Source organism: Miniopterus schreibersii, assembly GCF_964146895.1.
Source record: "Miniopterus schreibersii genome assembly, chromosome: 4".
Lineage (NCBI taxonomy): Eukaryota > Metazoa > Chordata > Mammalia > Chiroptera > Miniopteridae > Miniopterus > Miniopterus schreibersii.
Window position 1 is genome coordinate 94,923,217 of NC_138105.1, and position 15,368 is coordinate 94,938,584.

The 15,368-nt window shown below is 51.2% G+C and overlaps 1 protein-coding gene across 1 annotated transcript in view; it reads left to right on the forward strand.

The window, feature by feature from the left end:
• DOCK2 (dedicator of cytokinesis 2) overlaps window positions 1-15,368 on the forward strand; it is a 345,160-nt gene that overhangs the window by 44,446 nt on the left and 285,346 nt on the right. The window contains exons 10-17 of the mRNA XM_081135683.1: window positions 1,525-1,660; window positions 3,908-3,983; window positions 4,085-4,161; window positions 4,656-4,781; window positions 6,185-6,309; window positions 11,699-11,797; window positions 13,574-13,646; window positions 13,756-13,859. Coding sequence (XP_080991809.1) covers window positions 1,525-1,660; window positions 3,908-3,983; window positions 4,085-4,161; window positions 4,656-4,781; window positions 6,185-6,309; window positions 11,699-11,797; window positions 13,574-13,646; window positions 13,756-13,859 — 816 coding nt within the window. The remainder of the gene's footprint in view (window positions 1-1,524; window positions 1,661-3,907; window positions 3,984-4,084; window positions 4,162-4,655; window positions 4,782-6,184; window positions 6,310-11,698; window positions 11,798-13,573; window positions 13,647-13,755; window positions 13,860-15,368) is intronic.

Genomic DNA, 15,368 nt, shown 5'->3' on the forward strand with positions numbered 1-15,368 from the left:
AATGGGACCTATAAAATACCTTCACAGCAATGTCTAGACTAGCGTGCGACCTAGCAACCAGGCACCACAGCCCAGCCACGTTGAGGCATAAAATTTAACCGTCACAGCCCCCAAGCAGGGAGGTGGGGACCATGTGGGGCTGTGTCTTGCTCCCAGGGACTCTGCACCCCTCCCTCGCTCTCCTCCCACACCAGCCCCAGTGAGAGGCCGGGGATGGCTGCTTTAGCCCAACCCTGGCTCTGATGTGAGCAGGGAGGCTGTACCCAGTGCATGTGCCAGCAAGAGGCTTAACTCGGAGGAGAAGCAGCTGTTCCCCAGTGAGGCCCTACCCAGGGTTCTCTGCTCTGCTGCCAACACCATGCTTGATGTCCCTTCTCCTGCCAACTCCAGCTGGAAGGGGGTCCTGGGAACACTGCAGCTTTAGGTTTGAGCAGGGTAGTCAGATGCCGAGGTCGCCCAGGTACATTTTCCTCCCACATGCCCTTCTGATGGTGAGAAGATGTACGGCGGTGGTGGTTAGGCTTACAGACTTTGGTGTCAGAGGGACTGGGCAGTGTCTCCATGGACTAAGGGCATGACCTTGGGGAAGCCCCTTAACTTCCTCATGTCTCAGTTTCCCCATCTGTAAAATGGGAATGCAACAATAGCATTTACTTCTGAAAATTGTCAAGGATCAAATAAGACGATGACATGAACCACTTAGCGTGTGAATGAGACATTGGTGTAGTTGACCAGCTCAAGTGTCCTCTTTCTGGGCACAGAGTGAGCGCGCGTGTCCATGTCCCCCTTGAAGTTAGCGCTCCCCCACACTTTTCTTGGGCCAATGAAATGCAAGCTGAGGTGGTGTGCATCTGTTCAGTGATCTGCCATGCTTCCGTCCCCTGCTGAGGGGACAGTGGGAGCACCTGTGTGACGAGATCATCCATCAGCCAGGGGCCCAGAGTAAAGAACGGAGCGGAGCAGAGCCCTGTCCATCTGCACTGGGCCCGTGGCCTGAGCCAGAGGAAACTTCTGTTGTGTTATAAGCTCTGAGATATAACACAACAGAAGGGGATGTTTGGTGTCACAACAGCGTGATAGGCTCACGTTAGGTGCCCGGGAAATGGGAACCCCGGATTTCACTCTCCTCCTTTGCCCCTTCCTTGGGAGGAGCTGCGCAATGATGGAACGGATGCAGCCGTGCGAAGAAAATGCTATTTTTTAGGTCCATCAGCTGGCATGCAGGGATCCCGCCCACGTGACGGATGTTGTACCGCTGACCTTCCCTTCCTGTCGGTTTGAGGTGGAAGCACTGGGACTGGGCACCAGAATCCCGCCACCCAGTGTCCTTCCCGATGCTCACCGCTCTCGCCTGCGGGGTGGGTGCGATGCTGGGTTTCCTGCCTCCGCCAGGACCAATTGTATGATTAGTCCACGTGTGCTGAGTGCTCAGCACGTCCTCAGAACTCACTGCCACTCGGTCGCCTTTTCCCCCCTTTTCCTTCAGACACTGGATGTGTAACTGTTCAATTTCCTGCCCCCCAGGATCTCGGAAACAAAGACCTCAACAGGGATAAGATCTACCTGATTTGTCAAATAGTCCGAGTTGGGAAGATGGATCTCAAGGACACTAACACAAAGAAGTGCACGCAGGGACTGAGGCGGCCCTTCGGGGTGGCAGGTAATGAATGACACACGACACGCCACTGACTTTCCCTGGAGTGCACGTTTCATGTGGTTGCGTTTTAAAGACGGTTTCTTTCCCTCTCCTCCTTGCTCTGCGCTGCGCCCCCTCCCCCCATAAGCTATGTCACACAGCCCGTAATACCTACATTTCCGGTGACTAAATGGAAATGATTGGTGACTCAGTGCAGACGCATGGTGGCGGCAGAGAGGAACGGGATCCTCGCGTCTGGGGCAGAGCGCCGGGAGCAGGGCGCCGTCTGAGCCGTGGGCGCTGGGCTCCCCAGCACGGGTGGGATCTAATTACACAGAGCAAATCATTTTAAAAAATACTCAGGCCTGGAAATGCGGTAACACGGAGTGAGTCCCCACCCGCCACACGTCTGAATCCCAGGTGGAAGCGGGCGCTGGGAGGCCCGCACCGACTCCCTTGCCCTCCGCGCCTCTCTCCCCGGCTTTCCAAGGCCTTGTTACGGTTGTCCCACACTTGTGGTTTTTGTTATAGTGGACTATCACTTGTACTGTTATTTACCTAATGTATTTTCTTTTAATTAACCCACCTTATTTAAACTAAAGCGTGGGGTTTTTTTCCCCCTTAAAACACAATTTAAATACCTATGGAAACAGCAATTGGATATGCTCTTTCTTTTTATTAAAATATACATTTCTAGTCATGTACCATTTACACTCCCCGCGTGCCACATCTAAACCCAGGGTTTCTGGTTCCTCACGTCAGAATACTCTGATCTCGCGTAATCACAAACCAGCAGCTCTCAGCTGGTCCCCTGCACTGCTTGCAAAGTGGCGGAGGGGAAGAATTTAGCTTATGCTGAGCTGTTTTGTATCTTTTTTTTTTTAACCTGGCACTGTTGCCAGCTAGCTAGGGGATCTTGGGCAAGGATTTTCCTCTTAGTTTCATTATCTGAAAAATGAGAGACTTAGGCCTGGTTGGTCCCTGATCTGCTTTAAAATGCTCTGGTTCTGTATGAGGAACACTCCTGACCTCACAGTGTTCCTGGTAAGGTGGTGAGGGCTCTTTCACCTTCCCTCAAAATGTGTCTTTGTCCCTCTGCTGCAGTCCGAGCTCTCTTTTGGTTTCAGGTGACAGCAATCTGGTATAACTGAAAGATTGCTTCAGGCATAGCTGGGTCCAGGAACTCAAATAAATTTACATCTCTCTATCTCTCAGCTCCTGTATCCTCTTATTCTGAAGATGGCTTTCCAATTAGTTGGCAAAGTATTGGCTAGCTGCTCCAAGCTTGCATCCTACCAGCTTAGCAATCCAGGGGGAGAAGGCACCTCTTTCCTGTTAATTTCAGCAGAAACCCCAGGAGCTTAAACACAGTCATGTGGTCATCCCCAGGGCCCTTACTCTGGGCAAGGGGATGTGGTCCTCTGATCACCCAGGTCCTATAAACAACTCTGGAGGCAGAGGGAGATTGCTTCACCCAAACCATTCTCACTGAAAATGGGGGGGGGGGGAGGTCTGTTAATGAGAGAGAGTAGAGGTCAGTCAGGTTCAAATAACACTTTCCCCCCTTCTCTTGGCTCCCTAACTCCCCTCTTGAGCAAAATTTAGTCACTGGTTATTACTCGAGCAATTCCAGGGGCGCCCTGACAGGGCCTGGGGTGATTGAGGTATATCATGTGAGTAGGGTATTTAGCTCTACTTGACTAGCTGTTCTCAGTGCCCCCTCACCCCCATCACTTCTCTATCCCTGCTCTAATGCGGTCCACCTTGGTTCTGTGGACCTTTAGCGGCTGAGTTAAGGAGAAGTTTCTGAGGATGCAGGGTCCCTCTGGAACCACGGGGTTCAGGGCTCCTACAGTTACATGTCTGTGCTGTGAGCGTGTTTATGAAAAGAGGGTGAATAGATCTCATTGGATTTTCAGATCCCACAGCAAGCACAGTAGACGCGCGATACCTAGAGGTCGAATCTAGAACCAACTGCTCAGTTCCATAGTCACCACCCGACCCTTTCTCCTTGGCTCCTGCTGAGCCGCATTCTCGCAGGTGGTGCCATGGCCTGCAGAGCTCGCAGCCCACCCCCGAGCCCACTTTGCCCGGAGGTGTGCCAGCTGCTGTGTGGCACGGGCATGGGCACGGGCGACGTGCATCGCCCGGCGCGGGCTGGCTTGCCCTCTTAGTCTTTCCCGACCCAGCCTGGTGCCCTACAGCCTCGGCCCGTCGCCACCCTCCCTGGGGCAGGAGCGCTGAGGCTGTTGGTTTCTCTGCTCTGCCTAGTGATGGACATCACAGACGTGGTCAAGGGGAAAGCCGAGAGCGACGAGGAAAAGCAGCACTTCATCCCGTTCCACCCGTGAGAGACTTTCTGTTCATCTCCGCCCTGGGAGCCCGGCCCTTCCCCTGGGGCCCGCGCGAGGGCCCCCTGTGAGTGCTGTGTGCTCTTCTCCTCCCCAGGGTGACGGCCGAGAGTGACTTCCTGCACAGCATGTTGGGCAAAGTCACGACCTTCAAGGGAGACAGCGGAGGGCAAGGTACAGTGCCAACTGAGAGCGGGCTCCTAGCTTAGGAGCCCTGACTCCTCAGCAAACAGGTCGGACCCCCGAGCCCTGGGGGAGACGGCCCTCGGCCCAGGCAGACCATTGCAAGGAATGGGGCGCGCCTCCTGACGCCGGGAGGCCTGGCCCGGTGCCCAAAGGAAGGGGAGGCAGACGTCCCACTGTCTCCTGTAGGTCAGGCACTTCAGTAGGTATCTTTATGTGATTTCGCCCTTGTGAGATAGGTGGTCATCACCCCCACTTTGCAAAGGCTGGGCTCAGAGAGGCGGGACCACCTGACAGACGCTGACCCTGCTAGAAGTAACCGGTGGGATGCAAACCTGGAATGTCAGGTTCCAGATGTCTGCTTCCCGGGGGTCTCCTTCAGAAGGAGCCCAAGGGAGAGCCGGTGTGGGGGAGGGGTTGAGGCTGAGAGAACACCTCGAAGACCTTGAAGAAGCTGGCTCTTCACGGTGAGCCTTCCCTTGCAGGCCTCTGGGTGACCATGAAGATGCTCGTGGGTGACATCATTCAGATCCGCAAGGACTACCCACACCTGGTGGACAGGACCACCGTGGTGGCCAGGAAGCTGGGCTTCCCGGAGATCATCATGCCAGGTCTGGCTTCCCCCGGGGCGGGCCGTGGTCCAGCTGGTTGTAATCGTTTCTTTTTACAGAATCAGCTGCTTCCTTTTCTATGGCTTTTCTTTAAATTCTCCCTGAAGGTAACCACTGAAAACAATTTTTGTAGCTACAGAAATCCCCTATGCATTCTCATAATAAACACACACACACACACACACACACACACACACAAAGATACACATGCATTTCCACCCACAAATGGGGTTGTATTTTATGTGCTTCATACACCATTACTCTATAGACTTTATATAGGGTTCAGCAACTTGCTCATCACTTAATTACTCATCCTGGCATCCTTACTAGTTTACTGCACATAGAGTAAGTCCATTCTTTTGGGGAGAATATTATCATTCTCTTAAAATTTTAAACTATTTTTAAAAAATATAACTTTATTGATTTCAGAGAGAGGAAAGAGAGGGAGAGAGAGAGAGAAACATCAATGATGAGAGAGTCATTGATCAATCCCACAACTGGGCACTTGCCCTGACCGGGAATCGAACCCCGATCACCTGGATCCTAGGTCAACGCTCAACCGCTGAGCCACGCCCGGCCGGGCCTAAACTATTTTTTTTAATTACCAAAGGACTTCATGCCTGTTGTAAAATGTTCAAAAAGCTTGAAAAAGTATAAAGTGAAACATTAAAAGCTCCCTCAAGTCCTTGTCTTCAGAAGTAACCACTACTGTTAACACTTTCCCAATGTGTACGTGATAAAGGGAAGATCACTGAGTTTATATGAGATTCTCTTGAAACTGCCCTTTTTATCTTACGCCTGTGTCTCTGACTCGTGTCCACAGTTGCTCTCACTGACTTTCCCCCTTCCTTCCACCGTTACCTGGTGCCCACTGGGGCCCGTGTCGTAATTTCTTCCTGCCTGCTTTACCCGAGACCTCAGTTTCTTGTGATCCCCCTTGGGATTTTCAATTCTTCTTGCCCCCCATCCCTGAAGGCTCTGTGCACCTTGTCCCTGACCCTGTGTTCCTTGGACACGCGAACAACATTCTGCAGAGTAAAGGATCTGTGAGTGTCCACGGTTATTAGTGGGCCGAGATCAGTTCAATAGGAGCTTTCCGTCGCCTTCCCAGAAGGTGTCGCTAGAGGATGGAAATTAAATGATTTTAATGGAGAGAACCGTGGGGTCAATCTGGGCCATCCTACCTCCCTCTCAGCACCCGGCGGCCTAGCGTCCCCCCATCCCCTTGTTACCTACCTCTCCAGCCTCCCCGATGAGGTAAAATGCCTGTTCCAAGCAGTTCTGATTTCAGTTCCGGTAGCAGACACCGCGGTGGGGCACCCCCTCCCTCTCCCGCTCGCTCCCCTCGCCCTCTAGTCCGTGTCTCTCCAGCTGCGCAGGCTCCAGCGCCCTTCTCTCTCCAGGGGACGTCAGAAACGACATCTACATCACGCTCCTGCAGGGCGACTTCGACAAGTACAACAAGACCACGCAGAGGAACATGGAAGTGATCATGTGTGTGTGCACGGAGGATGGCAAGACTTTGTCCGTAAGGAGCCCTGCTGTCCCGCTGGGGGACGAGGCCCCCTCGGGCGCCGCTGCTTCGCCCACCCCCCGGTTCTGCCCCCTGAACGCCAGCTGCCTCCGGATGGCGCTGAGTGGCGTGACCTACACCGTAGGGCTTGGTTAGGCCGCGGCCACCATGGGGCCTCATGATGGGGCCTCGTGCTGCTACTTCTCCACCCAGCAGATGCCAGGGCCTGCTCCTTTCCTCTCCTGACCCCTCTTCCTCTTTTTCCTACGTTCGCTTGGCCTCACCCTGTAGTTTAGCCTTTTGCAGTTAAGGTGTTTGTTCTCGTTGAAACACGAGCTGGTTTATTCAGGCAAAATTCACGGCAAGAAACGGGATCAAGAATACAGAGCCCTGGGCTGGGGGAGCTCAGGCTGTGCTCGGAAGAGGCGCTCCCGGCACCTGCTCCAAGGCCGTGCTCGCCGGGGCCGGGGGCGGGCGGAAAGCCTCCCTCTGCCTGGGTCTCGGGCAGCCGCGTGTGTTCAAGAATGCGAAGCGCGCTGCTCTGAGTGTTCACGAGGCATACGTCCCGCACGGTATCGGCCGTGTGTGTTCACATCTACCCACTTATAGTTCCTTTAAGGTTGTCAGCGGTTGTGCCCGGTGTGCGGGAGGGTTTTGCGTCTCAGTGTCTCCTTTCGGGACACTTAGCTGAGAGTAAAATTGCTCTCGGTGGGAGCTGCGATGCGGGCCAAGGTTCCCCGTAGGCCGCAGTCGGTGATCAGAGAGCCCAGCAGGATGGGGGTGTGAGCATTGATCAGTCATCGGCTCTGGCCCGGGGCCTGGAGCTCGGCAGGTTTTGCTTCCCTCCGCCTAAGAATAACTAGCATTATCGGGGCATTCCGGTGTGCCAGCTACCACGGTAAGGACGACGCGTCACGCTTGTTACCCCCGATGTCACAGAGGGGGAAGCTAACGACTTGCCCAAGGTCAGGAGGTTGGTACAGGCAGAGGGGCGCTTTGATTCCAGGTTTCTGGCCCTCTTTAAACACTTCACTGTGATGCACATACACCTAAAACATTACCCAATTCCCTTCTCATTTTAAAGTGAGGCTGGTAACCAAGCCTATCAACTTCTTTTTTTAACTTTAAAGGAATCCCCACAGTTGCCTTTTTGTTCATAAAGACTGGCCTCGTTAATTAATATCTAATTGAGCAAAATCTGGGCATTTCACTCATCCTCTTTTTGTTGGATTCTGAAACTTTTCTGAAAAGTAAAATAACTGAGAGACACTCTGCTCAAAGGAGCACGAAGGAAGAATAGAGGGTTTTTATCTGAAAGGGGATTTGCATTTCCCGGATCTGTGGACCATTGCCTTGAAGTTATTTTTATCCGGCTACCTGTTAGAGAACTTTTCAACCTCAGCTTCAGTTTCTTTTGTGTGTGTGTTTTTTAAATTCTCACCTGAGGTTATTTCCTCCGTTGCTTTTCCAGAGAGAGTGGAAGGGGGGAGAGAGAGAGAGAAACATCGATGTGAGAGAGACACATTGGTTGGTTGCCTCCCGCCTGTGCCCTGACTAGGGCCAGGGATCGAGCCTGCCACAGAGGTACGTGCCCGAGGCAGGAATCGAACCCGGGACCCTTCAGTGTGAGGGCTGATGCTCTAACCACTGAGACAAACCACCTAGGGCTCAGCTTCAGTTTTTAAGCCACTGATGTGCTTGCCTCCAATGTTGCCAAACAACATATTAGAGGAAACAGGTAACAGGAAAGCAGGAGTCGTATCTTGTGTCTGAACCGTTCTTGCTCCCGTCCCTGCTACCCTTTCGAGTCATGCCCCAGCAGCCGCACTCATCCCAGGTGAGTATATAAGCAGCTGTGCTGGGGCTGAGGGGCAGAGGCGCTGCGGGCCGTGGCGATAATTTGCAGTTTCATCTGCTAGGGAAGTTATGGGGGAGTTCGGTTGACTGACTATTGAAAATTGCTAAGGAAGCCTGTGGGAAGCTCTCCTTTCTCTCTTTGCAGAAATAAATATTGCTGCCTAATTAAGTGTCAGGTGGCACTCGCGGACACTCCTGTCTGAGACTGTGGGCTCCTGTGGAAACAGGCCCCTTTAGGGGTACTGACCTCTCCTCCTGCTCCAGGTGCACTGTGCCCTTGGCGGGGCGGGGCCCGAGGACGGAGCAGGGTGTATTTGTCCTTGGCTCACTTTGGGGCCTCAACGACCTTGCTCAGGAAGGGCCAAAGCAGAGAAGCTAACGGGGTGGGCTCTGGGATCTAACAGACAGGGCTCAGGTCCAAGTCTCTCCTATTAGCTGTGGGATCTTGGGCAAGCGTATTCGTCTCTAAAAGAGAAATAAGCATCTCTTTCTCGTGGGGTTGCAGGTTAAACAACTGGTAGGTGGAAGGCCCCTGGTATGCAGCGGATACTTGGTAACAGGGAGGAAGAACCTCTGCTGCTCTGAGACCAGCTAGCTTAAGGTGGTGGAGGTGGGGTGTGGGGGGCAGTGTGGTGTAGGGGTGCAGGCCATGTCCTCTGGGGCCAGACAGCCAGGCTCAAAGCCCAGCTCAGCCCAGGTTAGCAGGAGGGCCTTGAACAAGTTATGTAATCTCTCTAATGCCTGAGATTCTCCGTCTGAAAGTGAGACTGGCAGTGGCACCTTACCCTTGTGGCTGTCAAATGAGGTAATCTTCATCATAGGTGTTCATTACAGTCAACCGTCTTTACTGGGGGGGTATAGGGGTCTCCAGGCCTGATTTCCGCCTCGTGGATGCTAATAGGCATCTCCCCATGAGGCTGCCTTGTCAGCGCAGAACGCTTTCCGACTTTCAAAGTGCGTTCACACCCTTGGTGTCACGGTGTCATTGTTCCTCAGGTGATCTCTACCAGGGAAACAGGGCCTGTGTTAGGAGCCTGATTTTCCGCCTGCTGAGGTGTGTCTGCCAAGGCCAAGTCAGCATTGAAGCCTCCAGGCTTCTCGATTCCTGCTCAGGTTTTCTTCAACTGACTGAAAGCCAGCTAGGAGCTCCTAACTGTTAATTGGGGGCCGTAGGGGCAGGCACCGGGGGAAATTATTGAACAGGCTTAGTTGAGACATATAATATATACATTTTCCCTAAAACTGCCCTCAGTCCCTGATCATGATATTCTCTAGATACATCTGGCCGTGTTTAATTCACCTCTGAAGTGTTGACGGTCTCAGGCCTTTCTCAGAATAACACTGAGACTTTTCTCCAGCTTTACGCAATCAAACATTTTCATCATCAGAGGCCCTCACTGGATACCTCAGTAGGTTAGGGAGTCATCCCAATATACCAAGGTTGCGGGTTCAATCCCCAGTCAGGGCACGTGCAAGAAGTAGCTGATGAATGCATAAATAAGTGGAACAACAAATCGATCGATCTCTCCCTCTCTCTCTCTCAAAAAAATCAGTAAATAATAAAACTTTAAAAATGTTTTTTCATCACCAGGACAGTTTTGTGCAATTCAGTTGCCTGCCATACAGCAATTTTACTTTCAACAGAGATAGATGTGTATTTTCAGATTTTATGAGCTAGATGGAATTCACTGGCGCTACAGAAACTCCAAACCTATAAATGTCACTAGATATAAATCTTGGAAGGCTGGAAGGCATCTAAGGTGTTCTAGAAGGAACACTGGACAAAGAGTCGAGGGTCTGAGATATAGTTAGTACCAGCTCTGCTACTTTTTGGGCAAGTGACTTAATCTCTCAGGGCCTCAGTTTACTCAGCTGTGAAGTGGGGATAATGACAGTAATCATCAGAGGTGGTTATGGGGATTGAATTAAGTGAGGTAGGGTGTGTAAAGGGCTTAGCATGACGCTAGACAAAAAGAACTCTCTGAATGGCTAGATAAACCTTGGAAGCATGTTCTTAATTTGCTGCCCCAAGAATTTCTGAAAGGCCTCCTCCCAGTGAAAACCAGGAGAGCTGTGCATATCTCCTTATTTCCAGTTCACTGGTTATCCTTGCTTTTTTAAGAGATGAGTTCTGAAAGGACACTATATCCTTACTTTCAAATGGATTCAGTTTGGCTGCAAGGACCATCAGTCAATATTAAACTGAGCTCATCCTTTCCCTGTAGCTCAGAAGTAAAGAGGGAGCTTTCCCAGGAGAGGGGCAGGAGTCTCCTCCCCACAGGTCAGCTTGCTTCACCACGGGGCCCAGAGCGCCCACAGGTGGCCGGCTTTGGTCATTCAACCTAAAGGGAAGGAGGGGTTGGTGTCAAGGATCTCGGAGAGAATCTGATACAACCTGGTGAGAAGCATGGACTCTCTCACCACAGAAATGCCGAGAGGCACGGTTTTACAATTTGGGGACTTAGACCTGCATCACCAATCCTCACATGCCCGAGTCTCTGCAGACTTGAGGTTAAAAGCTACTGATCTGGTATAAAAACCATACTCAGGCCTCTTTTGGGTGATCCTAGCTTAGATCTATTTTGGTGGCCAAATAACTAGAATGAACACACACAGAGAGAATTAGGGGCCGGCATACTCCATTAGAAGGCAATTCCTGTTACTTGGAGCATGACTTTTATGGCAAGGAATAAATATCCTATGCAAGTATGCTCGCTCTCTGCTCACCCTGCTCAGAATGTCCTTCCTGCATTTCTGCTCAGAGCCTACTTGGGATGTTTCTTCAAGATCCTCAGCTGTCATCGCCTCTGAGAAATCTTCCCTGAGTCCTCAGCTGGAGCTTAAGTGTCTCTTCTCTCTGCCCCATAGTAGTAAATACATATGTCTGTCATCACATCACATTGCTTAGTGACCTGTCTCCTCATCTAATGATCCCTCCACCAGACTGAACTCTCATGTCGGGTTCAATATCTGACTCATGCCCGTAACCCAGAGCTGAGCACAGGTCTGGTGCCTGGAAAATGCTGTGTAATCGTGGGCTCCCTTGGCCCCCTCTGCCAGTGTCTGTCTGAAGCCTGAGCTCCTCCCTCCACTTCCCCAGCTCCCGCTGGCACTTTGGTGAGATAGCATCAGAAATCCATCAGCACTACTACTGCCCAACTGATCTGAGCCTGTTTGTAAACTTTGTGCACAGTCAGACTTAGGAAACAAATAGGATTAATCAGCCTGGCAGCATGCAGTAACTCCAGGACCCGTTACCATTCACAATGAGGCCGCCGCATCGGCCCGGCGCGCTCCAGCGGCTTCCAGAATGCAAGTAATAGAATTTCTGTAGTTAAGCAGCTGTCGCTCTAGGGCCTGGGGACATTCATGTATAAATCTGTAATGTAGAAGGGCCATGTGGGTACCTGGCAGAAGGGTTGGGAGAGGCAGGGTTTTCCCAGGTCCTGAGGCCAACCTAGACCTGGGGACCAAAATTACCCAAGCACAGAAAATGGCAGTTCTGTAGCATTTTTTTCTCTCTGTTGTTTTTCCCCCCTTCGGTCAGAATGCCATTTGCGTGGGAGCAGGGGACAAGCCCATGAATGAATATCGGTCTGTCGTGTACTATCAAGTAAAACAGCCACGGTGGATGGAAACTGTCAAGGTAATGATAATAATAAATTACAATAATAGCAGCAACCATGGATCCCGGGGCTCTGAGCCACCTCCCTGGGAGCTGAAGCAGTACCTCAGCAAGTGTCTAGTGGTGTGTCAGGCAGTGGACACGGTGGCCCAGTGGGTGAGCCCTCTGGTTTTCATGATCTCTCTTCACTGGCCCAGGTCCTAGCCTCCTTGCAATTGTCAGATGGTCCTGTCGTGGGTGGTACCCAACCCATTGAGCTATGTTGTGACATTAGCAGTGAGGAGTGACAGAGCTTGTGAGCCAATTTGAGGCTATAAAAGGCCACTTAACACCTGAAAGATGACCTACTGGGAGGGTGCCTCAGGCGGAAGTGGCATTAATCGCAAATATCCACATCACCAGATTGTCGCACTAAGCAGAAGGGACTATCGTGCACTGGAAGAGTCTGGATTAATTCAGTGAACAGTGAAGCTCGATCACAGCCTCGAATATCTCTGCCCTTCACCTAGTAGCATCTTGACTTACCCTGTGCTCTGAACCCGAACTTAAGATGTTCACATGACTTACTTTTCAGGGGTAGCTGCTCAGACCTGAGGTTCCTGCCTCCTCACTGTCTCCCTGTTTCCCTTGGTGGTGGGTCTCCCTGTACGTGCTCTCTTCACAATGATGGCCTGCCCAGCTTTGGGCTCAGAAAGCCATTGAACCGGGGTGGTGTTTTCTCTGTGTTCTCTTACACCCCAGTTATATCTCTTTGTTAGCCCTTGTCCCATGGTTGGTATAATTACGTGTCACCCCATGTGGACCATGAGCTCTTTGAATTGCAGGGACTTCATCAGTATGGCCAGCTCCTCGCATGATTGTAGCTTAGAGTCACCATTCAGTACGCAGGGAAAGAATGGATTGGACTGCAGCTGCCCATGAGGCCCTCGGTTCTTTTGTTCTGTTTGAAACACACAAATGTGGACCATTTCAGGCTCAATTTTCATTTTCTGGAGCAGAAAGCACCCCAAATTATGCATCTGTTTGGGTTTTAATAGTCATCTGTACAATGTAAACGTGTCCCTTTTAAAAACCAAAGTGGTTTCTCTCAGGAAGCTGAGCTTCTCTGCCTCGGCCTGAATTGCACATTACAGAGAGAGCTGTAGGTTTTGGGCAAGGGGGTGCAGTCCAGAGCCAGGCCCGATGTAGCTCACTCAGGGGAGCAGCAGACCACCCCCTGGACAGTGAGACTGCAGTGACTGACGAGTGATGGTCTTGGCTCGGTGTTCTCAGGGACCAAAGCACCTGGACGTGTGTCCAAACAAGGACAGTGACAAGCCCCAGGATTTACTCAGATAGTAGTGGGTCCAGCACTTTTATGAATTTTCATAAATGCAGATGTTCCACTGTACCCCCAACGCCCATTGCTAACTCGCTAAGCCCTGTAGCCGCCGCCCAAACTCCGGCAGCATGCGAGGAAGGTGTGCATTGTGCGGTTTGCAGCGCATCGCATCCTGTGCTAAAGTTATGTGACTTTTATATCAATCTGGGGAGATTCATTTCCCCTTGCTATAATTTACAGACTTCTTTTCATTGGCTGGGATTGCAATTTGCCAAATGGATTACACTTGGTACTTTATTTTCTCTTCATCGCTAGTTCTTAGGTAATTTATTTACAGTTCATCAGCCTTGATGGGTGGGTAATAAATCAGTAAGGAGCCCTCTCGGTTAAATGGCCAGGCTGCCTTCTGGGGGCTGGGGGAATGGGGAGGGCTGTGTAATGCATGGTCTCCTGAGCTCTGGTTTCTGCCTGTGGAGGTGGCTGTCCCCATCGAAGACATGCAGAGGATCCATCTGCGATTCATGTTTCGACATCGGTCGTCCCTGGAATGTGAGTACCGACTGAGTGGCATCTCTCCGGCTCTCCTAAGGTGGTGGTGGGGGGTGGCAGGGTGGCCCAAGTGCCGTCTCCTCTTCTGACCTCATGGTGCCATTTCCAGCTAAAGATAAAGGAGAGAAGAACTTCGCCATGTCCTACGTGAAGTTGATGAAGGAAGATGGGACAACTCTGCAGGACGGGTGCCATGACCTGGTTGTCCTAAAGGTACCATGAGTTGGAAGTAACTCTGCAGCGAGGGGGGTCCACAGGAAACAAAAGGGATATGGTGAGATCACTTAGTTGTCAACAACAGGGACCCTAGGATCACGCACATCACGGCTTACCAGATGGGTGGCCTTGTATAAGATCTTAGCTTCTCTGCGCCTCTGTTTCCCCACCTGTGAGCCCTCAGTGAATACTTGTGAGGATGACATGAAGCAGTTTATATAAACATGACAAGGGTGGGTACATGGAACACTCCATAAATAGAAAAGACTGTTATTACACACAGAAAGGACTGCCGCCTCTGAAAGGACCTCTGGGATGTGTAGGAGACCAGCACGACATTCGACAGATGCCTCACTGTAGCCAATGGGAAAATAGCAGGATTTGGGGTCCCGATCCCACTGTTGACTAAACCTGGACCCATCTCACGTGTCTCCCCGAGTCTTAGTTTCCGTTTCCTAAGTGACGATGGTAATATTCACGACAAGCCAAGGAGATCATCCCCGTGAAAGGGCCATGCATAAAGGGTGCAGATGTCAGCCATCGTTATTTTTGCATCACGAGACTTAGACTGTTTTTGAGAAGTGGGAAGTGTTCACCTTGATCATATCTGCGTGCTTTCCCATGACCCCTCTGGTGACAGCAGGGTGCCTCTGTTAGCTCCTGGCTGGAAGCAGCATTGCAGCTGCGAAACAGGGCAAGGGCAGGCGGTGGGCGCAGGCGTCAGACCCTGGCTCTTGGCTGTCTCACCCTCGGAGGCTGGAATGGCTTTTTGGTCTGAGGTCTGCATGGCAAATACAGCTTCATCAGTAATAAACTGATATGTTTTGTCGTTTGGGACATTATCAAGGTAGTTCTTGGCTTAAAAGCCCTTCTTTCTCGACAGACTGCAAACTCATTGTGGGTAGAGGCCCCATTGCAGTCAGTTTTCAACTTACCTTCCTTAAGCCTCAGTTTCCTCATCTGTGAAATGAGGATAATAGTGTCCACGACAGTTACAATTGTTGTGAGGCTTGAATGAAATGAACGTAGGCAGGTAAGGGCTCCGTGCATGCTAACTCTTGTCATGCTTACGTCTGCTTGTTCATTTCACATGCCGAGGGACTCGCGCGTGTAACACTCTGAGTGTGCTGTGTCCGTTACTGCCATTTAGTCTGCTCAGAATCTCTGGGAAGCAGGTAATATGATTAATCCTCAGTTTAATCCTGAGAAAATGTGACACAGAGAGACCAAGGAATGTCTCCCAGATGACACAGACTTGTGAATGGTAGAACAGGGTCTAGATCCCAGGACTGTCTTTGCTATTATTAACTTCCTTAAGCTGATTTCTTACCTTGCTGGCGCACATGTGTATTAAGATCTCAAAAAATTTAGGATGAATGAAAATGCCCTATCTGGGAATCTTCAATTTCCTTTTGCCATTAATGAGGTCCACAGAGCCTTTCGCTGGATCAACCCCCTTTCCATGAATGAAACCTTGGGTTCCTGCCTATTTTGTGGAAAACCAGC